Source organism: Nyctereutes procyonoides, unplaced genomic scaffold (assembly GCF_905146905.1).
Source record: "Nyctereutes procyonoides isolate TBG_1078 unplaced genomic scaffold, NYPRO_anot_genome, whole genome shotgun sequence".
In the NCBI taxonomy this organism is placed as follows: domain Eukaryota; kingdom Metazoa; phylum Chordata; class Mammalia; order Carnivora; family Canidae; genus Nyctereutes; species Nyctereutes procyonoides.
The window spans coordinates 68,381,558-68,408,876 of NW_026575140.1; the positions used below are offsets into that span (position 1 = coordinate 68,381,558).

Here is a 27,319-nt window from a genome sequence, read left to right on the forward strand (position 1 = left end):
ATTAAGAACACATTGGAAACATGAAAAAACAGAAAGTTGCAGTAAGGCAGCAGAATATATAAAGAAAAACTAAATGGAAATTTTAGAACTGAAAAAATATAATAATCAAAACTAAAACTCAACAGATAGGCTCAACAGCAGAATGAAGGGGACAGAGGAAATGATCAGTGAACTGGAAGATTAGAAATTGCTCAATCAACAGAGAAAACAGACTAGAAAAAAAAATGAGTAGGGCCTCAGGAACCTGTGGGACTTAATTAAACATCTAACACTGATCTCATTGGGATCTCAGGAGAGGATTAACAGGGCAGGGCTGAAAAAGTACTCAAAAACTAAAATCTTCCCAAATTTGGCAAAAGACACAAACCTAAAGATTCAAGGTTAGTAAATTCCAAGTAGGACAAACCCAAAGAAATCCATGCCAAGACGTATCATACTTAAATTTCTGAAAAGTAATCAGGTCAGGTCTTCATTAACTCCTAATTAACCTTCAGCACTCTGTTTAAATTAGGCTCTCCTAACACGCTATCTCATTGCTCATTGTATTTTTCCTCCATGAGATCTACTACATTTATAATTACTTGTTCAACATTCATCTTCCCCGCTAACCTATAAATTCCATGAGGGCAGGGATTTGGCCACTTTTACATCCACAGCACTTAACAAAGTGCCCACCAGACAAAATCTGGCCATTAGTTAGTATCTAAAGTATATAAAGAACTTACACAGCTCAACACAAAGGAAAAAAATAATCCAATTTTAAAAACTGGGCAAGGTCAGGGTACCTGAGTGGCTCAGCTGGTTAAGCAGCCAACTCTTTTTCTTTTTTTTTTTCCTGAAGATTTTATTTATTTATTCATGATAGACATAGAGAGAGGCAGAGACACAGGCAGAGGGAGAAGCAGGCTCCATGCCGGGAGCCCGACATGGGACTCGATCCCTGGACTCCAGGATCGCGCCCTGGGCCAAAGGCAGGCACTAAACCACTGAGCCACCCAGGGATTCCCCCAGCAGCCAACTCTTCATCTAGGCTCAGGTCATGATGTCTAAATCCTGGGATCAAGCCCTGCATCAGGCACCCAACTCAGTGGGGAGTTTGCTTCAGGATTCTCTCCCTCTCCCTCTGCCCTTCCCGCCCATGCTCTAAAATAAATCTTTAAAAACTAAATGGAAAGACATGAATAGACATTTCTCTATGAGGATGCAGAATAAAAGAACTTATGTGCACTTGCTGGTAGGAATGCCAACTGCTGCAGCCACTCTGAAAAACAGTATGGGGGTTCCTCAGAAAATTGGTTGGGATCCAGTAACTGCACTACCAGGTATTTAGCCAAAGAAAACAAAAATACTAAATCAAAAGGATATATGCACCTCTGTGTTTACTGCAGCATTATTTACAATAGCCAAATTATGGAAGCCGCCCAAGTGACCACAAATAGATGAACATATAAAGAGGCAGTATATACATACAATGGAATATTATTTGGCCATAAAAAAGAATAAAATCTTAATATTTGGGATCCCTGGGTGGCGCAGCGGTTTAGCGCCTGCCTTTGGCCCGGGGCGCGATCCTGGAGACCCAGGATCGAATCCCACGTCGGGCTCCCGGCATGGAGCCTGCTTCTCCCTCTGCCTGTGTCTCTGCCTCTCTCTCTCTCTCTCTCTCTCTGTGACTATCGTAAATAAATAAAAAAAATTAAAAAAAAAACTTTAAATCTTAATATTTGCAACAAATATGTAAATATCATACAGCAAACTAATATAACACTGTATGCTAACTATCCTGGACTTAAAATAAATTTTTACAAAGTTGCTCCATTAATGTTTGTTGAATGAATGAACAATTATCTTTTCCAAAAAGAATCCTCTCCTACTTACCAATCTATTTTGTCCTTTTCTGAAAACTGTTCCAGAGACTCACCTCTTGATCAGCTGTAATTGCTCTCAGGTTGGCCTGAACTTACCTTATTAGTTTGTAGAATTCTTGCATGAAATGCAGCTGGCCAGGCATGAAGCAACAGATAAGCATAGGACCGAATCGCATAAACCGGGGAATATTCCCAAGTCTGAAACCCCTTCCCATATATGAGGTAGTGTGTCTGAAAGGAAAGAACAGACAGATTCAGGGTTAAGTTGACCAAAAAATCCCTGCTAAGAGGATATAGGTGAGGTTCTCAAGTAAAAATGTTAGTAAGACAAAGGTACACAGAAATGCTGAAATTCTCAACAAGATTTGCAACTATTAGATAAAAATCAAAATGACCCAATACTGAAAAATATTAGGGCATTATAATTTCTACAAGATTATTGCTTAGTCAATGTCAAAAGCTTGATCTTTACCCTCCATTTTTTAAAAAATACTCATTAACCAAAGGGTGCCTGGGTGTTAGTTAAGTGTCTGCCTTTGGCTCAGATCACGATCTCCAGGTCTTGGGATGGAGCCCTGCATCAGCAATGAGCATCTCATCGAGCTTCCTGCTCAAAGGGGAGTCTGCTTCTCTCTCTCTCTGTCCCTCTCCACCTGTCACTCTCTCAAAAGAATAAAATACTCATGAGCTAAAACAAAAACTCTAAACCTGTATTTTCCTTAAACTACCTACACTAAGCATCTTTTAATGTGAAATGGGATCAGAAAATTTCACCTCTGAATTTTCTGCAATAGGAAGTCAGCAGACTTATAAATGGATAAATCATGAAATAAGCAGTTATAAGCATACTAGTTAGTAAGATTTTTTTTATTTTAGCAAACATCAGAAAAAAACAACCAAAAAAGTTGAAAGAAAGCAGTCGCCTCTAGGAACTGGGATTTGGCTATAAGAAGTGCAACAGAGCTACTGTTTTCCCTTTCAGCTCTGTAGTAGTTCACTTTTTTTTTTTTAAAGATAGATTTATTTATTTATTCATTCATTCATTCATTCATTCGAGACACACACAGAGAGAGAGGCAGAAACACAGGCAGAGGCAGAAGCAGGCTCCGTATAGGGAATCCAATGCAGGACTTGATCCCCCCGGGGATTATGCCCTGAGCCAAAGGCAGATGTTCAACCTCTGAGCCACCCAGGCGTCCTAGTAGTTGTTAACTTTAAAAATTATCTCCAAGTATTATTTTGATTTAAAACAAATTTAAGAAAATTACAAATTACATCTTTCTGTAAAAGTCCCATTTTCCTATGACCTTCAACAATAGGTAAATGATCAGCTTAGAACACAAAAGCAAGGGGCACCTGGGTGGCTCAGCAGTTGAACCGCCTTTGGCTCAGGTTGTGATCCCGGGGTCCTGGGATCCAGTCCTGCATCCGGCTCCCCACAGGAAACCTGCTTCTCCCTCTGCCCATGTCTCTGCCTCTCTCTCTGTCTCTCATGAAAAAATAAATGTTTAAAAATAAAAAGAATACAAAAGTGAAAATAAAGTTGCTTTACTATCAGTCACACTCGTACATTATTTGTATCCTGATTGGCAACAACTTCCCAAGCGGTGAAGTCAAGAACAAAAAAAAAAGAAAAGAAAGAAAGAAAAGAAAACTAAAGAAATCACCTACGGGTTCCCAGTAGTTGAATGTTTCATCACAGTCAGAGATGTTGCTCAGGAGAGCAGCACACAACCGTGCTGAGAGCAGACACTTGAAAGCAGTAGATCCTTCAGGGGCCCAGACTTGTCCTGCTTTGTTCCCAGATAACCTGCTCAGAAGCAAAGAGAGACGTGTCAGGAAGACCTAGAACGGCCCAAACTAGACAGAAGTGACAAGAATGGCAAGGACATCAAAGCACACTTAAGTCAACTAAAAAGTCAGCTGTAGAATACAGAAGCCAGGGACCAAGAACTGAATCGTATTCTTTTTAGTCCCTGTTTTTAATGAGTAGGCTTATTCGTACTTTTAATTCACTGCCTCAATGGCACTCCTGGGAGGCCACAAAGCTCTCGTTCTCCTGCTCTTTCTTCTCTTTAACAAGGTCACTACTTTCCACGGCCTTAACTCATTTCGCCACTTGTTCAAACGCACCGAGGCCTCATGCGGGCGAAGCAGAGAACCTCCTCCGGCTCCGAGGTCCGGCGCTCCGCCCCCGCGCCCCGGGAGCGGGACGGGACGCGGCGGCAGGTGCCGGAGGCGGGGGGTCGTGGGCCCGCCCCGCAGAGGGAGGGGCTGGGCTCTGCGGGCCACGAGGGAAACCGAGAGAGGCCGCCGGGAAAGGTCTCCCTCGGGGGCTCGGCCAGCTGCGACCGCGACGCCAGCCCGCCCGGGGCCTGGCCAGCAGCCTCGGGGCCGCCCTCCGGGCTCCCTCCCCGGCGACACGGAGCCCGGGGCGGGGGGCGTCCGGGAAGAGCAGAGCACCCGGGGGAGGAGCCCGGCAGGCCTGCCCCGCGCCGCGCCGCGCCGCCCCGCGGAGACCCCCGCGCGCCAGCCCCCGCCGCCCCCCCGCCCCGCCAGCCCCCGCCGCCCCCCGCCGCCCCGGCCGCCACGCCCCCGCCGCGCCCGCCGCGCCCGCCGCGCCCGCACACCTACTCGGTCCGCGGCTCCGCGCCGCTCGCCTCGCGGCTGCACAGCAGCTCCCGCAGCTTGTCCGCCGCGGACACCGTGTCCCCGCCGCTGCCCCCGACCCCCTTCGGGCGCTGACGAGCCCCTCGGCTCGCCATGGCACGCGTGGAGAAAGAGGTCCAGTTCCGAACCCTACGAAGGCGGCAAGCGCGGAGACATAGATTTGGCTGGCAACGGTGTCCGCTGAGGGACAAAAGACCTTGACATGCGCAGAAAAGACTAAGTAATAGCGCGTTTGGGCCAATTGGGGCAAACCCCGAGGTAGAAACGAAATGGGACGGGAGACTCGACTTGCACCACCATAGCTACCCGCTTTCCACATGTTTGTGACTATGGGCATTCATCCCTCCGTCCGCTGCTCTCTTCCTCACTCTTCAATACCAATGGAAAGTAGCTAAGGTATTTATCCAGGTAAAAATCACAGCACAGCAGCAGATGAAAGGGGAGGTCCTTAAAAGGTCACTGACACCTTGCCCTCTCTGTATTTTGGGGAGCGTGATAGAGACAGCCTGTAGCTAATTAACTGTTTCATTAATTACAGACAAAGCTGTAATGGCAGAACAGAGAATAAGAAAAATGAAAGCCTAAAGAAATTCTGTGCAACCAATGCAACCTGGCACTGCTATTGCTACTACAACAATTCGGGAAGCATTTTACATACTTTATCCTTTTTAAGTGTAATACAACAACCTTGTTCTTATCAATAAGTAAACTGAAGTCCAAGGTTGCATAAGGAGGAAATGGTGGAGCCCTATTCCAACTCAGGTCTGTCTTATTACAAAACCCATGCTTTTCCCAGGAGGAGATTCAGAGGAAGAGCCTGATGTCTTATAGGTGATAGCATACCTCTGACTCTCAGGGGCTATTCATCTGCTCCTGATACCCTACCCACTGCCCCAGTCACAGAGTTCTATCCCATACGTGGAGAGCTCTGTAGCAGTAGCTGAAATGTTTGTATAGGCAGTGCTAAAACGGGCCTTATAAGACATGTTAAAGGGACTTCTGTATGTGGCCAGGAAGGGGATGGGGCATAAGCAGTAGACAATTATGGAACGAAAAAATTTCATGGGTAAAAAGCAAACCTGCAGTAAAGGTAGTTATAACTTATAAAGCTAGGATGAGGGGATCCCTGGGTGGCTCAGCAGTTTGGCACCTGCCTTCGGCCCAGGGCGTGATCCTGGAGTCCCAGGATTGAGTCCCGCATCAGGCTCCCTGCATGGAGCCTGCTTCTCCCCTGCCTGTGTCTCTGCCTCTCTCTCTCTCTCTCTCTTTCATGAATAAATACAATCTTTAAAAATAAAAAAATAAAGCTAGGATAATGGTTAAAAGACAAAAGTAGTAAAATCAATTATATCTAAAGGGACTCATGAAATAAAAAGATGTAAAATAGGATAACATATACATAAAACGTGGGGGGGGGAGGGTAACAATGAAGTTCTTTTTGAAGGTGTTGAAACTTAAATGCCTCTCAACTTTAATAGACATTGCTACCTTAAGATGTTATATAGAGTGCCTCCTTAATCAAAAATCACCCATTTTCTCATTGCCTGCCAAATGAAAGTACAAATTCCATATTCTAGCAGTCTTTCATCACCTAAATCCAGCCCTATCCTATTTTTCTAATCTTATCTCCCACTACTTTCCTATATACATTTACATTCCAACTAACTAGCCTGAAAAGTGCTCCAGCCACTCCCTTATCTATACCTGTGCCTGGAATGCACATCTTCCTTACCTGACAATCCTCCCATCACAACGCTGCCGTTATTTTAAGATCCAGCTCAAATGCTACCTTGTCCATGTACTAGGCACCATTACGGATAGAAGATAGGTACAAATGAGGGACACCTGGGTGGCTCAGTCGACTAAGCATCTGACTCTTGGCTTCTGCTCAGGATATGATCTCAGGGTCTTGAAATCTAGACCCATGTTGGGCTCAGCACTGGGCTTGGAGCCTGCTTCAGATTTCCTCCCTCTCCCTCTGCAACCCCCCTGCCCCGTGCATGTGTGTGCACTCTCTAATAAAAAATTTTAAAAAGAACAAAGGTATAAGTCACATTACCTGCCCTCAATTAGTTTACAGTGAATGTAGAAAGCTGAGCAATAAACGTGTCCTTAAGAGATCCCTTGATTCTTTACTCCACTCCCCAAAATGTAATGCCAGTGTTCCCATCCCCATTAATGATACTCCTGTTCTTGCAGATCAAAAACCATGCAGTCAGTACTGCTTGATTCCTGTTTAACCCCACACCCTTCCCCCATACACATATAGTTCTTCAGCATATCCTTTTAAATATTACCCAGCCCAACAACATCTTACCACCCTGATCCAGGTCACCATTATCTCTCATTGGCATTAGTTACCTCCTAGTTTGTATCTTGGCTTCCATTCTTATCTTCTACATGCTTTTCTCCAAATAAAGGAATAAGACAGTTATTTCCCTCCCAGAGTTTACAATATAATTCCAATCTTCGGAGCCTAACTATTCATTAACAGGAACATACATTAATTAACATTAGAAGACTCTAGAGTCCTGGTCTGAGCCAATCTCAGTGTCTCTGAGAGATGCTTAAAATAGAAAGCTCCAAAATCCAAGAGGGCAAAGTTTAATCAATCACATGCAGTGGTTACTAGTGAAGACTAGGGAAAGAAAAACAACAATGGCAGAAGGAATATGAGCTTTATTTTTTTTTAAAGATTTTATTTATTTATTCATGAGAGACACAGAGAGAGGCAGAGACAGAGGCAGAGGGAGAAGCAGGCTCCATGCAGGGAGCCAGATGTGGGACTCAATCCCGGGTCTCCAGGCTCATGCCCTGGGCTGAAGGCGGTGCTAAACCGCTGAGCCACCCAGGCTGCCCCAAAAATGAGCTTTATTTTTTTTTAAGATTTTATTTATTTATTCATGAGAGATACACAGAGAGAGCCAGAGACACAGGCAGAGGGAGAAGCAGGCTCCCTGCAGGGAGCCGGATGTGGGACTTGATTCTGGGACTCCAGGATCACGTCCTGAGCCGAAGGCAGGCACTAAACCCCTGAGCCACCCAGGATCCCAAATATGAGCTTTAGAGTCAGACAAATCCAAGTGTGAAGTCTATATCTGACATAAATTCATTCCATGACTTCAGCAATAGTCAACCATGGAGTAAATATTATCATGATGATGCCAATACTAATTATGGAGCACTTTCAACTTACCCAAGCTAATAAATGTTGGTCTGACTCAAAAAACCACTCTTGGAAATTGATTTAGTGAGATAACACAAAAGGGTTAAAAGAAGAGGAATTGGCAGTGTGAAAAAATATGACACTGAAGTTCTATTGCATCTTCAGGGATAAAGTATCTAAAATACAGGATGCTGTTTTATTTGTTTTCCTAGTCATGACTCAGGATCAAAATACAGTACAACTCCATAGGTCACCAATCCCACCACAGTCTATGAGTTTAAGTGACAAAGCCCCAAGTTTCTTTGGAGTCAACTAACATTGGCTAGAGTACCAAGGTAAAAGACTTTACAAAAAACACAGTCTGGAAAGAATTACCAGTTACAAATTGGTCGTTTTCTTTTCTTTCTTTCTTTTTTTTTTTTTTCTACAAGATTTTATTAGAGAGAGAGAGAGCACACAAGCAGTGCGAAGGGGCAGAGGAAGAGGGAGCAGCAGACTCTCTGCTGAACATGGAACCAGACAACACGTTGGGCTCAATCCCAGGACCCCAGGATCATGACCTGAGCTGAAAGCAGATGCTTAACTGAGTGAGCCACTCAAGTGTCCCCAAATTGTCTTTTTCATCTGCACCTGCACTCACACCCACAAAGATTACTCTGGAGAAGTAAATTTATTAAACTACCGAGGTATTACATGTAGTCTTTGCTGAATCTCTTTCCTAAACTGTAATTGCATTGATGCCACCTGCTGCCGAGTGAGGGCCTTGTCACAGGTCTGATATGTCAATCTATAGCAGAGACTGACCTGTTGAGTCTTGGGATGCTGGAAACGACTAAGGAATTGTATGGATATGACAGTGTCCTGGGACACTGCTCGGGCCACTGTGTGAAACTCTAGCTCATCAAATTCTTCCTTCTCATCTAACCAAAAACTAATATCATGCACATAGCACGGAGGATACAGGGAATAGCTTTTAAAGGGTTCTATTTTCCCAGGAACAAAATTCTTCAGGAAACGGGGATCAAAGGTCCACAACATCCTCCAGTCTGAGATACCCCAGACAAGCATGGTTAGTAGGTCCAAGTTCATAGACACAAAGATAAAACTCTGGTCTTTTTGTATAATGCTTGTAGCAGATGTGACAGACCCAATAACCAGATCCTTGGCACAATCTGGGCCAAAATTATGAGACTTCACATAAATAAAATAATCTTTCCCATTTGGTTGAAAGACAAATTCCACTGAACTGCTCAGCTTAGAGCCCTCCAGCAATGTCTGGGTCAGAAGGCTATCAAGAGTGCCCTTCAGGTGATCCAGCAGTGACTGAAGATAATGATCCTTCAGATTTTTATTAAACCCAAGGATAAATAAAATCTCATGAAATGCCGGCATTGTGAAAGGCAAGATAAAGCACTTCCGAAAGACAGGTCCACTGAGGACGTGTAGGGAACCTGGGAAGAAGCCTGGTGCTTGGATGACAGCCTGAACATGAACTAAGAGAGAAGGTCTAAGGCACACCTTATTTTGGCCATAGATTTCTTCATGAGCTTCTTCCTTGCTGTCTAATCCAGGATCCTTGAGAAGATTAAGTTCTGAAAATAACACTAGAAAGTCCTTCATGTCTTGTGTTGTCCCACCAGTCAGGGACTCAGAATTTGAGTTATCTTCACAGAGACTAATCCAAAAGGCAGCCGACAGACTGTCACAGTTCCAGTAAGTGAGAACATTGGTACTTCCCTCTGGCAGTAAAGGAAAGGAACAGTTCAGCCTCTTTAGAGGGAAAGCTTTGCCCAATTCAGCAATGAGCTTCTCATTAATGGTTTTGATGGGATGACAGGAAGGTGCTTCTAGGAAACCTCTGTTGAAACACACATAACAATGACTTTTTAAACTTCAAACATAAATAATTATAATGGATCTAGAATTAAAACCACAAATAACGTATAGAAAAGAATTATCTTTAAGGTGATTCCAAAAACAAATTAAAAAATTCATCTACCAGAAACAGAGATCATGTGTTTCAGAACTCCGATAGCCACCATTCTTACAATATACCAGAAAATATGAGAACGTTTATTTTTTAAAGGTTTATTTATCTATTCATGAGAGACACAGAGAGAAAGATGCAGAGACATAGGCAGAAGAAGCAGGCTCCCCACAGGGAGCCCGATGCAGGACTCTATCCCAGGGCCCCAGGATCATATCCTGAACCAAAGGCAAACGTTCAACTGCTAAGCCACTCAGGCGTCCCAATATGACAAAGTTTAATTCTAAAAAGGCCTGTGGGGCAGCCCGGGTGGCTCAGCGGTTTAGCACCACCCAGGGCGTGATCCTGGAGACCTGGGATGGAGTCCCACATCAGGCTCCCTGCATGGAGCCTGCTTCTCCCTCTGCCTGTGTCTCTGTCTCTGTCTCTCTCTCTCTGTGTGTCTCTCATAAATAAATAAAATCTTTAAAAATAAAAATAAAAAAATAAAAAGGCTTGTGTAAGGTCAGACTGACAACTATTCATAGCATGAACATCATGAACAATTTATCCATGAAATTAATTAACAATTTTTTTGAAATTAATTAACAATTAATCCATTCAATATATGGTTGCCATCAAGTCAATCAGGATACAACTAGAGATAGAAGTAATTTCTGGTAAAACAGGGATCCCTGGGTGGTGCAGCGGTTTGGCGCCTGCCTTTGGCCCAGGGCATGATCCTGGAGACCTGGGATCGAATCCCACATCGGGCTCCCGGTGCATGGAGCCTGCTTCTCCCTCTGCCTGTGTCTCTGCGCCTCTCTCTCTCTCTCTCTCTCTCTCTCTCTCTGTGACTATCATAAATAAATAAATTGAAAAAAAAATTGAAAAAAAATTTCTGGTAAAACAGTAGGTTACCTGTTCAGCTTTCCTACAAGTGCTTCTGGTTCTGGAAAGGAAAACCAGCCGTCACCCAGTTTGATCCTGAAGGTTCTGGGTTGTGAACACCCAAAGGGTAAGCTCCGGGTGAAGATATGGTTCAAAGCACCTTCTACATGAAAGGACTTATCTTGACTCCTGCCAAAATAGTCACCAAGTATGGAGTCTGTCATTTTTTTAATTAATTAACTAATTCATTGTCATTTTTTTAAAAGCAAGTATTTCTAGAGACTAAAGCAGGAAGTTGGTAGAGGAAAGTTTGACTAAGAGATTTTTTTTCATTATTAGTATAAGAGATGAAAAAAAGGCTAGGCTTCTGTTATTACTTACCTATATCCAGTGCACTTGTACCCTGGCACAGACTCACAGCTGAAGGGATGCACCTCACTTAAAATGAATCCTCCCAGAGCGGCCATGGCAACCACCTGCCAGCTGTTGTGCCATTCTCTCCTGGGCTTATCAGCAGAAGTCCCACCTTGTCCTCTACACAATGCCACATGGACTTCTCCTTCCTCTGCAAGAACATCTTTACAGCTAATAGGGGGAGGAGAGCACCAGCAATTTATCAGAAACAAGTTGAAATTATCATAGGAAGTAACCTATACATACCTGGCTTGGCTGTAAAATAATTAAAATCCAAACATATCTATTTACAAAGGTCTATAAGACTTCACACATGCAAAGGAAGTAGCTGGAAGTAAAACCGTAGATTCAATGTTCAACTCATAACTGATACTAGTGGCTGACCAGGGTAATATCTGGCTTTGAATCTGCATTGTTCATCTAATGTCATAGAAAGGTAAATGTCTGCAGAATTCCTATACATGATTCACTGATTGGGCTGTTTTTCCCAGTTCAGTTGTTCATTTCACTCCCTTCCTATTAAAATTTCATATTTAAAATACTAACTTATGGGGAAAACTCAGCGGTTTCCGCGCCTGCCTTTGGCCCTGGGCGCGATCCTGGAGTCCCAGGATCGAGTCCCACATCAGGCTCACGGCATGGAGCCTGCTTCTCCCTCTGCCTGTGTCTCTGCCTCTCTCTCTGTGTGTGACTATCATAAATAAATCAAAAAAAATAAAAAATAAAAAAAATTTCAAATTAATTTTTAAAATCGTAAAAAAAAAAAAAATTCTGGCTATGTGAAGTTTCTTGACAACTATGACCCCTAGAGACCTCCCATATAGTACCACATGTTTTGGTAAAGTAGTGTAAAGCACTATTTTAAGTTCACATTAATCTGAGGTAGTTACTACCATCAATATCCTCATTTTATGGATGAAGAAGCAAAAGCAAATAAGGATCGAGTAGGCTTACCCCAAATCACATAACTATTAAGTGGTGGGTGGGGATTCTGAATCCATGTTTTTGGCCATCAGATTATACTGGCTACCATTATTTTGCATTATCCAAAATCGGTGTTCCTCCCTTTACATGCCCAAGAGCACACTATTTGTACTTTTATTTAACATTTAGGGTGACATGTCTGCCTTTCCAACTAGACTGTGGGTTCCTCTGGAGCTTTACATTAGCTCTAAAACCTATCATAGTAACTTACACACATATGCCCTATTTCCCAAACTAAAATATAGGAGGGCAGTAACTGTAATGTACATCTTAAACATTTTACTTTTTTCTTATTTATGATAGTCACACACAGAGAGAGGCAGAGACACAGGCAGAGGGAGAAGCAGGCTCCATGCACCGGGAGCCCGACGTGGGATTCGATCCCGGGTCTCCGGGATCGCGCCCTGGGCCAAAGGCAGGCGCCAAACCGCTGCGCCACCCAGGGATCCCAAACGTTTTACTTTTGAGTGGTCTCATTTCCTCACCTCTGGAAAAACTTGGCAAGCAGTTCCCTGTTCTTAGCTACTCCAGCTTTGCGTCCACAGTGGGGAAAATTAAAATAAATTCGATCAAACTCCCTGGGGTGCAGTTCCAAGGCATCTGCCAGATGGGTGCAGTCCACACAAAAAAGTATCTCAGTACCTGGCATGAAATACAGACAGGAGGGTGTCTCAAGACCTGAATCCCTCCCTAACCTGCACCTTGCAAGAAAACCCAGGTGCAAGCCCACAGCTGGCTTTCAGGGAACAGGATGCTTAGGAGCAACCCCCGCGCGCCCTGGGGCCGCCCGCACGCCCCCTCCTTTCACTTCCGGCCGCGCCAGCAGCGGGGCGGGGCTTCGCGGAGGGGCTGGCCTAGCTACCTCGCTCGCGCAGGCGCCGCATATTCTCCCGGGCCACGGGATCCCGGGCCACGTCGGCCGGGCGCTGCAGGCAGGTGGCGGTTACACGGGTGCTCCCGTCCAGGGTCTCGCTCAGCGCAGCGGCGAAGGAAAAATTCCCCTCCCCAACCAACAGGAGGCGCCGAGGGGCCATGGCCGGCACTTGCTCCCCGCTCGCGTCCTCGGAGGCGCCAGTTTTTACGTCACTTCCTCCTTTGGGGGGTGGTCTCTACTGGCCTCTCCCTCGGTCGCTGATTGATGATGCATCGTCAGCGTCCTGTCGTCCTGAGAGACGGGTGCCGCCAGTTCGGGGGGAGGGCAGGGGGTAAATAGCTATGAGTGCAAAAGGGGACTCCGACCATCCCGTCCCCTCCCTTCCTCGCACCCTCAGGAGGGTCAAGATCAATTCCTTTTAGCCCGAGCGCTGCCCTGAGGGACTTCGTCACACCTGCATGAGATCACAAGCAGGCACTAGCGCACAGGTGCGGGCCCAGGGAGAGGCGAGGTCTGAGTGAAGGGAGTGGGGCGGGGCTGAGGTCCAGGGGTGCCCTGTAGGGTACTGTCGCAGAGGGTTTTAGAACAATCTTCCGAAATGGCTGCTTCCCTTTGTCTCTGCTGCTCGAGATTTCTCCAGGTGCTTCTCTCTCCTACCTTTCATTCATTTAGGAAATACCAGGTGCCTATTATGTGCCAGGCCTCCGTGCGGGCGGCGAAATACATGGGTGACCAAGATGTGGCCTGTGAATTCACTGAGCTTACAGTCTCATGGAGACCGCACAGCGAAGGAGGCAGCCCTGGTACAGTGGGATGCGGCGCTACGAGGAGTCGTTCAGGGTGCAATAGGGGCACAGAAGGACCTAGAACCTCACCAAGATCCGGGATGAAGTGGAAACGTTCCCTGAGTGAAGTGAACCTGAACTGAAACCCAAGAGGAGTAGGGAGCACCTGAGGGGCTCAGTCGGTTAATCGTCTGCCCTTCAGCTCGGGTCATGTTCCCAGACCTGAGATCCTGAGGGATCTGAGATCCAGGGGACCTCGGGCTCCCTGCGAGGAGGAGTCTGCGTCTCCCTGTCCCTCTCTGCCTGCCGCTCCCCCTGCTTGTGCGCTCTCTCTCTCTCTCTCTCTCTCTCTCTCTCTCTCTCCCTAGCTCGCTCTCTCAAGTAAATAAATAAGATATTTTTAAAAAGAAAAGAGGGACGCTTGGGTGGGTCAGTGGTTAAGCGTCTGCCTTTGGCCCAGGGCGTGATGCTGGAGTTCTGGGATCAAGTCCCGAGATCAAGTCCCGAGATCGAGTCCCATATCAGGCTCCCTGCATGGAGCCTGCTTCTCCCTCTGCCTGTGTCTCTGCCTGTGTGTGTGTGTGTCTCATGAGTAAATAAATAAAATCGTTAAAGAGGCAGGAGGAACAATATATGCAAAAGCATGATGGAGAAACAGAATAGTTGAATTTGGCTGAAATGTAGTTGGAGAGTGGGTAACAGAGGAGATTGAAGAGTTAAGCAGGGGCCAGGTCATACAGAACACCCTAAGCCATTTTCACAACTTGAGTCTTATTCGGAAAACAGTGGCCAGCTTTTAAATAAGAAGATGACACAATTAGATTTTCATTTTCACACCATTCTTTACTATGGAGAAAGGATTGGAGAAGACCAAGGCTGATGGCAAGATCAGATAGGTGACTACAGCAATAATGGTGACAAAAGCCGGTAGTGATCTAAAATGGAACTTGGCAGTGAGGATGGAGGGTAGTGGTCTGATTAAAAAATCAATAAGACCTAGAAATTGGATGGATGTAAGAGGCAGAAAGAGAAGTCAGAGTCAAAGATAAGCCCAAGTCCTTTGGGACTTGGACAACTGAGTGGATATTGATGTCTGTCCTTACAGCTCCAAGGACAGTGTCACTTTGGTCTACAGTGTGAGTACCAGGCTTGTCAGATTTTGTGGGACCAATTACTCTGTGGTCATCATGCTGTTTGTTGACATCAGTGCATGCATCTCTCTTCACAAAGGTACAGGATAAGAGGGCAGTTACCTTTAAGGCTGCAGTATTGGCTTTGTCCCTACCTGTGGAAAGGTGGCTTGGTGGGTGGTGTCTCCCAGATCATGACCTCCTGGCCATGGTGATCCGGGTGACCTACATTCTTTCTTTGCCTGGAGAACTGGACGGCCAGGTTTGGTGATATCTCTTCCTTTAAAGAAAATGGAACAGCTGGATAAGATTTGCTATCACTTATCTACAAATTCTTCAAACAATACAAGCCACTCAGCATCAAAATACTGTTCATCAGTGAAGGTATTGTCTTACCCCCCAGCCAAGGGACCACAGTCCTCTTTTGGCCCAAAATTAAAATGGCTAGGCTTTTGATTCCTTACAAAAAATTGAAATATAGACATTGGTCATCTGATATGTGCAAAGCACCATTGACTGGGATAGGAGGCAGAATGAGAGGTATGATAATAAGATACAGGTCCTGTCCTCAAGGTATGTACACAGTTCAGTATAGGAGATTCAACACATACTTGAAGAACTTCAACGTATGGTAGAAAGCTAACGATATGAAGATACCATTCTGTGTGAGACAAAGGAGAGAAAAGTTAACTTGGAAGACATCATGAAAGAAGTGGCATTTGAGCTGAGTCCAAAAGGAAGAAAACTATCATTTACTGAACTCTTGTGTTAAGTAGTTATCCAACTTTCACTTTTCCCTATTCTCTTGGACTATAGCAATATTCTTAGACCTTAAACTCTTATATCTCTAAATTTCTTGAACATTTAGCTAGTTTTCCATATAGTATTGGGGATACTGAAGGTTTTCCTGCCTCTTTAGCGGGTGGCATTTAATGTCTGCCATCTGCTACTTTTGATTGAGAGGATAGTTCAAAGGATTCAGGGACCAGGAGAGAAAGAAACAGAACCACAATTAAACTGGGAGAAGAGCCTAGATTCTTAGGAAGGTGTACTTATGTTATACTTGGCCAAGGGTAAAGAAGGGATGAATGTCTTCTCTATTCCCTAGTTTATGCAACTTGCCTTTCTGTTCTCACTTTTTCCCAGAGACAGTCCCTCGCCTATTTCCTTGCAAACCCACACTATGGCAGCCTCATTAATGCAGATGGACATGCTGAAATATGGACAGATTGGAATGATATGTCCAAGTTTTTCCAATATGGATGGAGATGTACCACTAATGAGAATTCCTATTCAAATCATACCCTGATGGGAAACTGGAACCAGGAAAGATATGACCTAAGGAATATTGTGCAGCCCAAACCCTTGCCTTCCCAGGTAATCTAACTTTCTCTTTTGTTTCCTTCCATTAGCAAAAGAAATGCCAATGGCCATTTTAGAGGTAGAAATCTGAGAACTTCCATGCCGAGATCTCTCAGGCTTCTCTACTCAGTGAGGTGGTTGGGGGTGGACAGCAGTCTTTAACTGGAATGTCTGTCCTACTATACTATCAAGTTGAATAGTAAAGTATTCAAAGTATGGGTAGTACTCTTTCTCTTGCTTCTCTTTAGACTTTATTCATCTACATAAGTATATGTCTTCTGACTCAGGCTGCCTACCTAGATTTGTCATTTATCTGCATTTTGCCCGTAAATGTTTCCTAAACAAACAAGCAAACTTACAAAGGATATGAAAGTTAGTAGTATGTAGATGCACAACACATAGACCTCTAGTTAATCTAAAATATGACAGCATGTTAGAATTCATGTAATTGTGTCCTTTATTTCCCAATATTGGGTGTATACTCCTATATTTTTAACTAATTGGTTTTTCTTTCCAGTTTGGACACTATTTTGAAACAACATATGACATGAGCTATAACAACAAAAGGCCACTTTCAACTCATAGTAGGTGGACTGTTCTTTTCAATCTTTATATACTCAGGACTTAACTCCGTGCCTGGAACATAGAAGGAACTCAAATGAAAGTAAATTGGAAAATAAAAGTAAATTGAATGAGTAAATAAGTGCATGAATGAGTAAATGATTTTTCTCTTTTCTCAATTTTGGTAGGACTCACTAAACTCAGAAATTTTCCCTCAGAAATAAGAGCTAGACCAGTTCCTTGTTGTTGACTGATTCTACTTGTCTTTCCTTCCCTTTTCTCTTCCCCCAGGATTTAAGAGAGAGCCTCACTGGTTTCCAGGACATCAGCCTGAGCTGGATCCTCCTCGATACAAATGCACAGAAAAGTCAACTTATATGGCTAGCTACTCAGAGCCTCCACTTGGGCATTACTCTGCCTGTGTGTGGAATCCTAGTAACTGCCAACAGGTCCAGGATTCTAAGAAAGAATAAGAAGCTTCATTTTTCCAGAGTAAATTGTAAGAGGGAACACATTCTAAGCACAAGTAAGAATTTAGCTGACTATAATACAGTTTCACTCTCTGAATAAAGCACAGTAAATATTCCCTAACCCCTTTTTTGTTTGTTTTAATCAAGATTTAAATGTCAAATTTAAGTTAATTATGTCTGCTCTTAGTTCTCTGTTGCGAAGTTGTAGTAGGAGGGGATTAAAAAGAATTATTTTAAATCTGCAACTACTTTGCTCTTCCCTACCTTCCATATGGCAGTACTGCAAGATCCAGCATGACTTGGGTTATGTTTGATGAGGCGCTTCCTGGATATAAGCCGGGTGGTCACAATCAGATATGGTAACTTTATCATGACCTTAATGAATATCCCCTCTTAAGGACTACAAAAAGGGGAAAAAGACTTTTAAAAATTATTATAATGAATCTAAAACATAAAAAATTAGAGTAGTATAATGAACTCCCATATACATTACCCAGCTTCAATAATTTTTCATTTTTTCATTTTTCTAAAGATTTTATTTATTCATGAAAGACACAGAGAGAGGCAGAGACATAGGCAGAGGGAGAAGCAGGTTCCCTGGGGAGAGCCTGATGCGGGACTGGATCCCAGGACCCTGGGATCATGACCTGAGCCAAAGGCAGACACTCAACCACTGAATCAACCAGGTGCCCCAATAATTTATTTTTTTAAAGATTTTTTTTATTTGGGGGAGAGAGAGAGATTATGAGTGAGAGCGAGAAAGAATCTGAAGCGACTCCACAATGAGCACAGAGCCCAAAATGGGGCTCCATCCTACAACCACAAGATCATGACCTGAGCTGAAACCAAGAGTTGGGCACTTAACCAACTGACACCCAGGCACCTAGCTTCAACAATTTATGACTGATCTTAACTATCCTTATATACTTTCTCTATTTATAAAATTAATTTTAGAGCAGATCTCAGAAATTATATCTTTTCATCTCCAAAGATTTCAGTATATATCTCAAAAAGATAAAAATCATCAATTTTTTATTCCCCCACAAAGACCATCAAGGCAACCTTTCATCAAACAAAGCTGAGGTATTAAACCTGTAGCAGGGAAGCATATCAACTTGACACAGTCTTTGTGAGAATTCAAAAGGGGGATGTTCGGGGAGGGTATCTTGAGAGATTTGGGGTAAGGACTCTGTTGGTTTAAGACAAATCTTTCAGGGCACCTGGGTGGCTGGGCAGTTGAGTGTCTGTCTTCCGCTCCAGGCGGATCCCAGAGTGCTGGGATCAAGTCCCACATCAGGCTCCCCACAGGGAGACTGCTTGTCCTTCTGCCTGTGTCTCTGCCTCTCTCTCTGTCTCTCATGAATAAACAAATAAAATCTTAAAAAAAAAAAAAAGACGGGTCTTTCAAAGTGGGGAACTGGTAGGGATTGAGACAGGATCGTGAATAGTTTGAGCTTAGTGAGCACAGGGAGGCAACAGTCTAAATTTTAACACATTTGAACTTATCAATATTTTCCTTTTTTATTTTGTCTCCTGTTTATTATGATAATATAATGGATGAAAGATGTCTCCCATGTATTTCCTCCCAAACGTTCATTATTTTATATTACAAACACAGATATGGAATTTATGTTGTATAGGATGTGAGATAATCGAGCTTCATTTTTTTCCATATGACTATCCAGTTTTCCCATTAATTATTAATAATTATTGAAAAGACCATACTTTCTCCACTGCTCTTGAACACCATTTTTATTGTAAATCAACTCTCTGTGTATACTTGGGCCTTTTTCTGGGCCCTCTATTACATGCCATTGGCCTAACTGTCATTACATATGCTATCTTATCCACAATGCCTTAATTACTTTGCTATTGTAATTACGATAATTTTGTAAATCTTAATATCAAATAAATGAGATACTTTCACATTGTTTTTCTTCAAGAGTGCCTTAACTATTTCTAACCCATTGAAGTTCTATATAAATTTTAGGATCAACTTGCCAAATTTTACAAAAAAATACCATTAGGGTATTGGTGGAAACCGCATTGCATTGTTAGATCAACTTAAGAATTTGTTATAGGGGCGCCTGAGTGGCTCCATCGGTTAAGCATCCAACTCTTGATTTCGGCTCAGGTCATAATTTCAGGGTCATGAGACTGAGCTCTGCATTGGGCTCCCTACCCAGCAGGGAGTCAGCTCAAGATTCTTTCTCCCTCTGCCCCTCCCATTTGTTCCACCTCTTTCTCTCTCTCTAAAATAAACAAGTAAATCTTTTTAAAAATTTTAAGGGGCAGCCCGGGTGGCTCAGCAGTTTAGCGCCGCCTTCAGCTCGGGGTGTGATCCTGGGGACCCAGGATAGAGTCCCCCATCGGACTCCCTACACGGAGCCTGCTTCTCCCTCTGCCTGTGTCTCTGCCTCTCTCTCCCTCTCTGTGTCTCTTATGAATAAATAAATAAAATCTTTTAAAAAAACTTAAAATTTGAATTATTGCCTCTTACTAATTCTAGTAATTCATTAAAATATGTTCTTGAAATACGAATATTTTTAGGCACTTATTTTAAGTTTATGTTATATATCCTATTTCCTGTGTATCCAGCATATTTTTTAGATAGTAGTAGTAGTAAAATATATATGGCATAAACTTACCATTTTAATGATTTTTTTATTATTTATTTTTATTATTTTATTTATTTATTTGAGAGAGTGCGGAGGGGAGGAGCAGGGGGAGAGGGACAAGCAGACTCCATGCTGAGCGTGGACTGAGCCCAATGTGGGGCTCCATCTCATAACCCTGAGATCACAACCTGAGCCAAAATCAAGAGTCAGTAGCCCAATGTGGGGCTCAAGCTTACAACCCCAAGATCAAGAGTCATACACTCTTACTGACTGAGCCAGCCAGGTTCCCTATTTTAACTATTTTTAAATGTACAATTTAGTGGCATTAAGTATATTCACAGTGTTGTGTGACTATTAGCACTGTTTCCGGAACTGTGTCATTATCCCAAACTGAAGCTCTGTACCAATTAAACACTGACTTCTCATTCCCCTCTCCTCCTAAACCCTGACAACCACTGTTCTCCTTTGTGTCTCTATGAATTGGCCTATTCTAGAAACCTCATATAAGGGGAATCATGTCATATTTGTTCTTTTGTGTCTGGTTTATTTTGTTTAGCTTGTTTTCAAGGTTCATCCACATATATTCCTTTTAAGACTGAATAATATTCCATTATGTATTTACTACATTTTTCTATTCCATTCATCTGTTAATGGATACTTGGGTTGTTTTTGCCATTTGTCTATTGTGAGTAATTCTGCTATGAACATTGGTGTACAAGTATCTGTTTGACTCCCCATTTTCAATTATTTTGGAGGTATACCTAGAAGTGGAATTGCTAATCATATGGTCATTCTGTATATAACAGTTTGGAAATGCCCAACAACTGTTTTCCACTGCATTTCTTTTTAAATTCTTGCTAGCAATGCACAAGGATTCTAACTTTTCCACATCCTTGCTGACACTTATTTTGTTTTTTAGTTTTTGTTTTTATAATAACCATCCTAGTGGGTATAGAATGGTATCTGTTGTGGTTTAGATTTACACTTCCCTAATGGCTAGTGATCTTGAGCATCTTTTCATGTGCTGTTTAGCTATTTGTATATCTTTGGAGGAAAGTTTATTCAACTCCTTTGCCCATTCTTGAATAGAGTTGTTTGCCCTTTTGTTGTAGGAGTTCTTTATATATTCTGGATATTGATTTCTAGTCAGATACAGGATTCGCAAATATTTTCTCCCATTCTGTGGATTGTACTTTCTTTCACTCCTTTAGCAATGAATGCCCTTTGATGCACAGAAGTTTTCAATTTTGATGAAGTTCTGTTTATCTATTTTTTCTTTTGTTGCCTGAACTTTTGGTGTCATATCCAAGAAATTCTTGCCAAAGTCAACATTATGGATATTTTCCCATAGGTTTTCTTCTAAGATTCTACCGTTTTCACCTTATAACTAAGTTTTTGAAAAAAGAAAAAATGATTAAGTCTTTGATCCTTTTTGAATTAACTTTTTAGATGGTATAAGGTAAGGGTCCAGCTTCATTCTTTTGCATGTGGAATGTTCAGTTTTTTCAGCATCATTTGTTGAAAAGACTGTACTTTCCTCCATTAAATGGACTTGGTATCTTTGTCAAAAAAAACATTTAACCATATGCATAATGGTTTATTTCTGACCTCTGTATTCTATTCCACTGGTCTATATATCTCTTTTTGTGCTAACACCCCACTGTTTTTTATTACTGTAGTTTGAAATAAGTTTTGAAATTAGGAAATATGAGTCTTCCAACTATGTTCTTCTTTTTATTTATTTTTTAAAATATTTTATTTATTTATTAATAGAGACACAGAGAGAGAATGAGAGGCAGAGACACAGGCAGAGGGAGAAGCAGGCTCCATGCAGAGAGCCTGACGTGGGACTCAATCCAGAGTCTCCAGGATCACGCCCTGGGCTGCAGGCGGCGCTAAACCGCTGCGCCACTGGGGCTGCCCTGTTCTTTTTAGATATTATTTTGGCTATTCAGGGTCCCTTGAGAGTTCATATGAATTTTAGGGTAAATTTTTCTATTTATGGAAAAAGAGGTGTTAAAATTTTTAATAGGGATTCAAATAACTCTATAGATTGCTTTAGCTAGGTTGATATCTTGACAATATTAAGTATTCTAGTCCATGAACATATGATGTCTTTCCATTTATGTCTTTAATTTATTTCAGCCATTTTTTTTTTAAATTTTTTTATTTGTTTATGATAGTTACAGAGAGAGAGAGAGAGGCAGAGACACAGGCAGAGGGAGAAGCAGGCTCCATGCACCGGGAGCCCGACGTGGGATTCGATCCCGGGTCTCCAGGATCGCGCCCTGGGCCAAAGGCAGGCGCCATACCGCTGCGCCACCCAGGGATCCCTATTTCAGCCATTTTTTTATTGTTTTTCAGTATATAAGCCTTTTGCCTCCTTAGTTAAGTTTATTCATAGTATTTTTGATGCTGTTATAAATAGATTTGTTTTCTTTTTTTAAGATTTTATTTTATTTATTTATTCATGAGTGACACACAGAGAGAGGCAGAGAAGTAGACAGAGGGAGAAGCAGACTCCCTGTGGGGAGTCCAGTGCAGGACTCGATCACAGGACCCAGGATCACGATCTGAGTCAAAGGCAGACGCTCAACCACTGAGCCACTCAGGCACCCTTCGATTTGTTTTCTTAATTTCCTTTTGGGATTATTCTTTGTTAGCATATAGAAATGTAGATGACTTTTGTATGTTGGCTTTGTATCCTGCAACTTTGGTGTATTTGTTTTTTAGCTCTAGAGAGTTTTTTGGTGAAATCTTTAGGCTTTCTACATGTAAGATCATGTCATCTATAAACAGATAATTTAATCCCTTCCTTTCCAATTTGGAAGCTCTTCTTTTTCTTACCTAATTACTCTGGCTAGAGCTGCCAATAATAGTGGCAGAAGCTGCCACTTCTATTGAATAAAAGTGGTGAAAGTGAAAATTCTTGTTTTGTTCCTGATCTTAAAGGAAAACCTTTCAATTTTCACCACTGGCTATGATGTTAGCTGTGAGTTTTTCATATATGGTCTTTATTTTGTTGAGGTAATTTCCTGCTATTCCTAATTGAGTGTTTTTATTATGAATAGATATTGAATTCTAATATTCTTTCTGCATCATTTGAGATTAGCATTTTTCCCGCTTCATTCTGTTAATGTGGTGTAGTACATTGATTTTTATGTTTAATCAACTTTGCATTTCAGGAATAAATCTCATTTGGTTGCAAGGTATCCTCTTAATATGCTGCTAAATTCGGTTTTCTAGTATTTTATTGATTTTTGCATCAATATTCATAAGGAGCATTGGTCTATAGTTTTCTTGCAATGTCTTTGTCTGGTTTCAGTATTGGGGGAATACTGGCATCATAGAATGAGTTAAAAACTGGGTGATGGGGTGCCTGGGTGGCTCAGTTGGGGAAGTATCTGCCTTCAACTCAGGTCATGGTCCCAGGGTCTTGGGATTGAGGCTCATCTGGCTCCCTGCTCAGCGGGGAGTCTGCTTCTCCCTCTCCCTCTGCCACTCCCCCTTGCTTGTACTCTCTGGCTCTCTCCCTGTCAAACAAGTAAATAAAATATTTTTAAAAAACAACAACTGGGTGATGGACATCAGGAGGGCACATGATATGATGAGCACTTGGTATTATATAAGACTGATGAATCACTGACCTCTACCTCTGAAACTAATAATACATTATATGTCAATTAATTGAATTTTTTTAATTTTTTAAAGATTTTACTTATTTATTTGACACGAAGAGAGGCAGCAGGCAGAGGGAGAAGAGGAAGCAGGCTCCCTGCGTGCTGAGCAGGGAGCACAATGTGGTCCTCAATCCCAGGACCCTGGGATCATGACCAGAGAGAGGCAGGCACTTAACCAACTGAGCCACCCAGGAGCATCCCTAATTGAATTTAAATTAAAAAAAAAAAAAGAATGAGTTAAGAAATGTTTACTCCTGGGGCACCTGGCTCAGTCAAAAGAACATGTGACTCTTGATCTTGGGGTTGTGAGTTTGAGCTCCACGTAGGGTACACAGATTACTAAAAAAAAAAAAAAAAAAGATTAAAAAGTAAAACTTAAAAAAAGAAAGAAATGCTTCCTCCTCTTCAATTTTTTGGAAGAGTTTGACAAGGATTGGATTTAATTATTTAAATGTTTGGCAGAATTCTGACCCAGGGCTTTTCTTTGTTGGGATGTTATTGCTGATTCTATCTCCTTGTTAGCTACAGGACTATTCATATTTTCTACTTCTTCATGATTCCATTTTAGTAGATAATGTGTTTCTAGAAATGTATCATGCTCTTTCTCTCTCAAATAAATAAATAGATAAATAAATAAAATCTTTAAAAGAAAAATAATCTCATATCAATAGTCTAAATTTACTTTGTAAGGAACCAGAAAAAAAAGAGCAAACTTCACCCAAAGCTAGCAGGAAGAAGGGAATAAAAAAGATCAGAGCAGAGATAAATAAAATAGATAATAGAAGAACAATACAGAAAATCAGCGAAACCAAAAGTTGATTCTGGTGAAAATATCAACAAAATTGACAAACCTTTAGCTAGACTGGCTAAGAAAACAGAAAACAGAAAAATCAAATTACTAAAATCAGAAAAAAGTAGAGACATTGCTACAGATTTTAAAGAAATAGAAAGGATTATGAGAATACTATGAACAATTGTATGCCAGCAAATTGGAAAACATAGGCGCCCTCATTTTTCTTTCTCAATGTATGTGTTTATAGCTGTAAATGTCCCTTTTAGTACCACTTTCATTGCATTCCATGAGTTTTGATATGTTGTCTTTTCTTTATCTCAAGGTATTTTAAATTTTCTTTTATAATTTATTCTTAATCCAATGATTGTTTAAGAATGTGTTGAGGGCACCTGGGTGGCTCATTTGGTTAAATGTCTGCATTGGGTTCAAATCATGATTCCAGGGTCCAGAGATGGAGCCCCACATCCGGCCCCCTGCTCAGCGGGGAGTCGGCTTCTCTGTTCCTCCCCTGCTCATGGGTGCTCTCCAGTGAGTGCACATGCATGTGCTTTCTCTCTCTCTCTCTCTCTCTCTCTCTCTAGATATATATATATCTTCCAAATAAGTAAATGAACAATTTTTTTAAGACTTTATTTATTTATTCATGAGAGAGAGAGAGAGAGAGGCAGAGACACAGGCAGAGGGAGAAGCAGGCTCCATGCAGGGAGCCTGACATGGGACTCGATCCCAGGACTCTAGGATCATGCCCTGGGCCGAAGGCAGGCGCTTAAACCGCTGAGTCACCCAGGCTTCCCCTAAATGAACAATCTTAAAAAAAAAAAAAAATCTGGATGGCTTAGTAGTTGAGCGTCTGCCTTTAGCTCAGGTTGTGATCCGGGGTCTGGGATTGAGTCCCACATCAGGCTCCCCACAGGGAGCCTGCTTCTCTCCCTGCCTATGTCTCTGCCTCTCTCTCTGTGTCTCTTGAATAAATAGATAAAATCTTAAAAAAAAAAAAAGAATGTGTTGTTCAATTTGTGAATTTTCCATTTTTCCTTCTGTTATTAATTTCTGGTTTCATTACATTACGATCAGAAAAAATACTTTTTTTAAAATTTTATTTATTTATGATAGTCACACAGAGAGAGAGAGGCAGAGACATAGGCAGAGGGAGAAGCAGGCTCCATGCACCGGGAGCCCGACGTGGGATTCGATCCCGGGTCTCCAGGATCGCGCCCTGGGCCAAAGGCAGGCGCCAAACCGCTGCACCACCCAGGGATCCCCAGAAAAAATACTTGATATCACTTCAATCTTTTAAAATTTATTAAGACTTAAGGCATCTGGGTGGCACAGTTGGTTAAGCATTTGATTCTTGGTTTTGGCTCAGGTCGTGACCTCCAAGTTGTGAGGTCAAGCCCCACATAGGGCTCTGTACTCAGTGAAGAGTGTGTTTGAGATTCTCTCTCCCTCTCCCTCTGCCCCTCCCAATTATGCTCTCACTCTCTCTCTCTGTAAATAAATAAATAAATCTTTAAAGTAAAATTTTTTTTAATTTATTTATTTATGATAGTCACAGAGAGAGAGAGAGGAAGAGACATAGGCAGAGGGAGAAGCAGGCTCCATGCACCGGGAGCCCGACGTGGGATTCGATCCCGGGTCTCCAGGATCGTGCCCTGGGCCAAAGGCAGGCGCCAAACCGCTGCACCACCCAGGGATCCCTAAAGTAAAATTTATTAAGACATATGTGTGGCCTAATCTATGATTTTTCTTGCAGAATATTCCTTTTGCACTAAGAAAAAGATATACCCCTTTGTTGTTAGTTGGAGTGTTCTGCTACTACTTTGTAAATTGTCTCTAACTCCCCTCTGCCAAACAAAGCTGCACAGAACATCCTCATATATAGCTCTGAATTGCTGGGTGATGAAGTAATTGTGTATTTGATTTGGCTGTTGTTCTCAAGAATGGCTGTGCTGACTACACACACCAGCAGTGGCTAAGGTTCCTATGCTGCCATATCTCTGCCAATACTTAGCATTAACCAACTTTCTAATTTTTGCCGAGCTGATAGGTGTGTAAAGCAGTGGCTCTCAACCAGAAGCAATTTTGTCCTTCAGGAGACAATTGGCAATGTCTAGAGACATTTTTGATTCTTACAACCTTGTATGTCTACTATATCTGGTGGGTAAGGACCAGGGGTCCTGTTCAACATCCTACAATGCACAAAATAGCCCCCACAACAAAGAATTATCTGGTCCAAAATATCACTAATACAATATGGAGAAAGCCTATTGTAAAATTATAGCTTGTTTATACTTTGATTTTCATTTCACTGACTACCAGTGATTTTCAGCATTTATTTGTATGCATATTGGCTTTTTGGTTCCCACTTCCATAAATTTCATATGTACAGTCATTGTTCATGTTTTTTTTCCATTGGAGCAGCTGTCATTTTCGGTTTGCAGGGGTTCTTTGTATATTCCAGCTACCAATGCTATTCATCTCTTATAAATTTTAGAGATTACATGTATATTCTCCCTTTCTGTCAACTTCTGTGGACGGTTAAAGATGGCCACAAATTCTTTGATACTCTCTCACCAAAAGGTGGAAATCTATACCCCTTCCTTTCAAATATAGACACTATGTAATTGCTTTGACCAAAGATATGGCAAAAGTAATATTGCACAGGTTCCTAGGCCCAGGCAGCGTTCACCTCCTGTCTTGTGCAATACTCCTTACTGGAGCCCTGAAGTCCAACTACCTGATGGAAATAGCCTATAAAGAAGCCCTGATACTACAAAGAGTAGTATCATTGCCTTTCCAATGATTCTGTTGTTGACCATCCCCTCAACTTCTTTTGGCTAACCCTTGATGGTGTTAATCACTCCCAGAACTGCAGCTCTCACTTACGTGCTTCCATATTCTAAATCTCTACTTCCATACTAGATGTGTCACCAAAGCTCTGAATATACATAACCAACTACTTATTGAGTATCTCCATTTGAATTCAAGAGCCACAAACTCAGTGTACCTACAACTGTATTCATATTCTTCTGTCTCAAACTTTTTCTCTCCTAAGGTATTCATATCTAAGTGAATTCCATAGCTCTC

The 27,319-nt window shown here is 42.2% G+C and overlaps 3 protein-coding genes across 16 annotated transcripts in view; 1 reads left to right on the forward strand and 2 right to left on the reverse strand.

The window, feature by feature from the left end:
* The window catches only part of ALG9 (ALG9 alpha-1,2-mannosyltransferase), a 110,090-nt gene extending 105,215 nt beyond the window's left edge, over positions 1-4,875 (reverse strand). For 9 of the 13 annotated variants that reach the window (XR_008661880.1, XR_008661879.1, XR_008661878.1 and 6 more), the window contains exons 1-3: positions 4,499-4,875; positions 3,540-3,678; positions 1,965-2,099 (exon numbers count right to left, since the gene is read on the reverse strand). Coding sequence is in view for 6 of the 13 variants with exons in the window: in XM_055305694.1 (XP_055161669.1) it covers positions 1,965-2,099; positions 3,540-3,678; positions 4,499-4,875 (651 nt within the window). In the remaining 7 variants the exon portion in view is untranslated. The other 4 variants (XR_008661881.1, XM_055305696.1, XR_008661883.1 and 1 more) reach the window with 3 other exon arrangements.
* A 2,401-nt stretch (positions 4,876-7,276) lies between these two features.
* Positions 7,277-13,010, reverse strand: FDXACB1 (ferredoxin-fold anticodon binding domain containing 1). The gene is made up of 5 exons (XM_055305698.1): positions 12,822-13,010; positions 12,445-12,601; positions 10,943-11,146; positions 10,592-10,750; positions 7,277-9,562 (listed from the first exon to the last, which is right to left on the reverse strand). Exons 1-5 carry the CDS (start codon positions 12,991-12,993, stop codon positions 8,383-8,385), a joined length of 1,872 nt encoding a protein of 623 aa, XP_055161673.1. The 5' UTR covers positions 12,994-13,010; the 3' UTR covers positions 7,277-8,382.
* Positions 13,011-13,140: 130 nt separating this feature from the next.
* CFAP68 (cilia and flagella associated protein 68) lies at positions 13,141-19,067 on the forward strand. 2 transcript variants are annotated; one of them, XM_055306217.1, is made up of 5 exons: positions 13,141-13,321; positions 13,506-13,636; positions 15,895-16,125; positions 16,628-16,694; positions 16,963-19,067. In XM_055306217.1, the coding sequence occupies exons 2-5, from the start codon at positions 13,571-13,573 to the stop codon at positions 17,142-17,144; spliced, it is 546 nt and encodes a 181-aa protein (XP_055162192.1). In that variant the 5' UTR covers positions 13,141-13,321; positions 13,506-13,570; the 3' UTR covers positions 17,145-19,067. The 2 variants fall into 2 exon arrangements, with proteins under 2 accessions (XP_055162192.1, XP_055162194.1); XM_055306219.1 differs by lacking the exon at positions 13,506-13,636.
* Positions 19,068-27,319: the final 8,252 nt, after the last annotated feature.

Bases quoted from the DNA above. Each gene is read 5' to 3' on its own strand.
- FDXACB1 (XM_055305698.1), bottom strand. From the start codon at position 12,993: ATGGCCCCTCGGCGCCTCCTGTTGGTTGGGGAGGGGAATTTTTCCTTC. The intron at 12,602-12,821 runs GTAGCTAGGCCA...ATTTCATGCCAG, and splicing joins GCGGCGCCTGCGCGAGCGAG to GTACTGAGATACTTTTTTGT. The intron at 11,147-12,444 runs GTGAGGAAATGA...TCCCCCTATTAG, and splicing joins CTTGCCAAGTTTTTCCAGAG to CTGTAAAGATGTTCTTGCAG.
- CFAP68 (XM_055306217.1), top strand. From the start codon at position 13,571: ATGTGGCCTGTGAATTCACTGAGCTTACAGTCTCATGGAGACCGCACA. The intron at 16,126-16,627 runs GTAATCTAACTT...TTTTCTTTCCAG, and splicing joins CCAAACCCTTGCCTTCCCAG to TTTGGACACTATTTTGAAAC. The intron at 16,695-16,962 runs GTAGGTGGACTG...CTCTTCCCCCAG, and splicing joins AAGGCCACTTTCAACTCATA to GATTTAAGAGAGAGCCTCAC.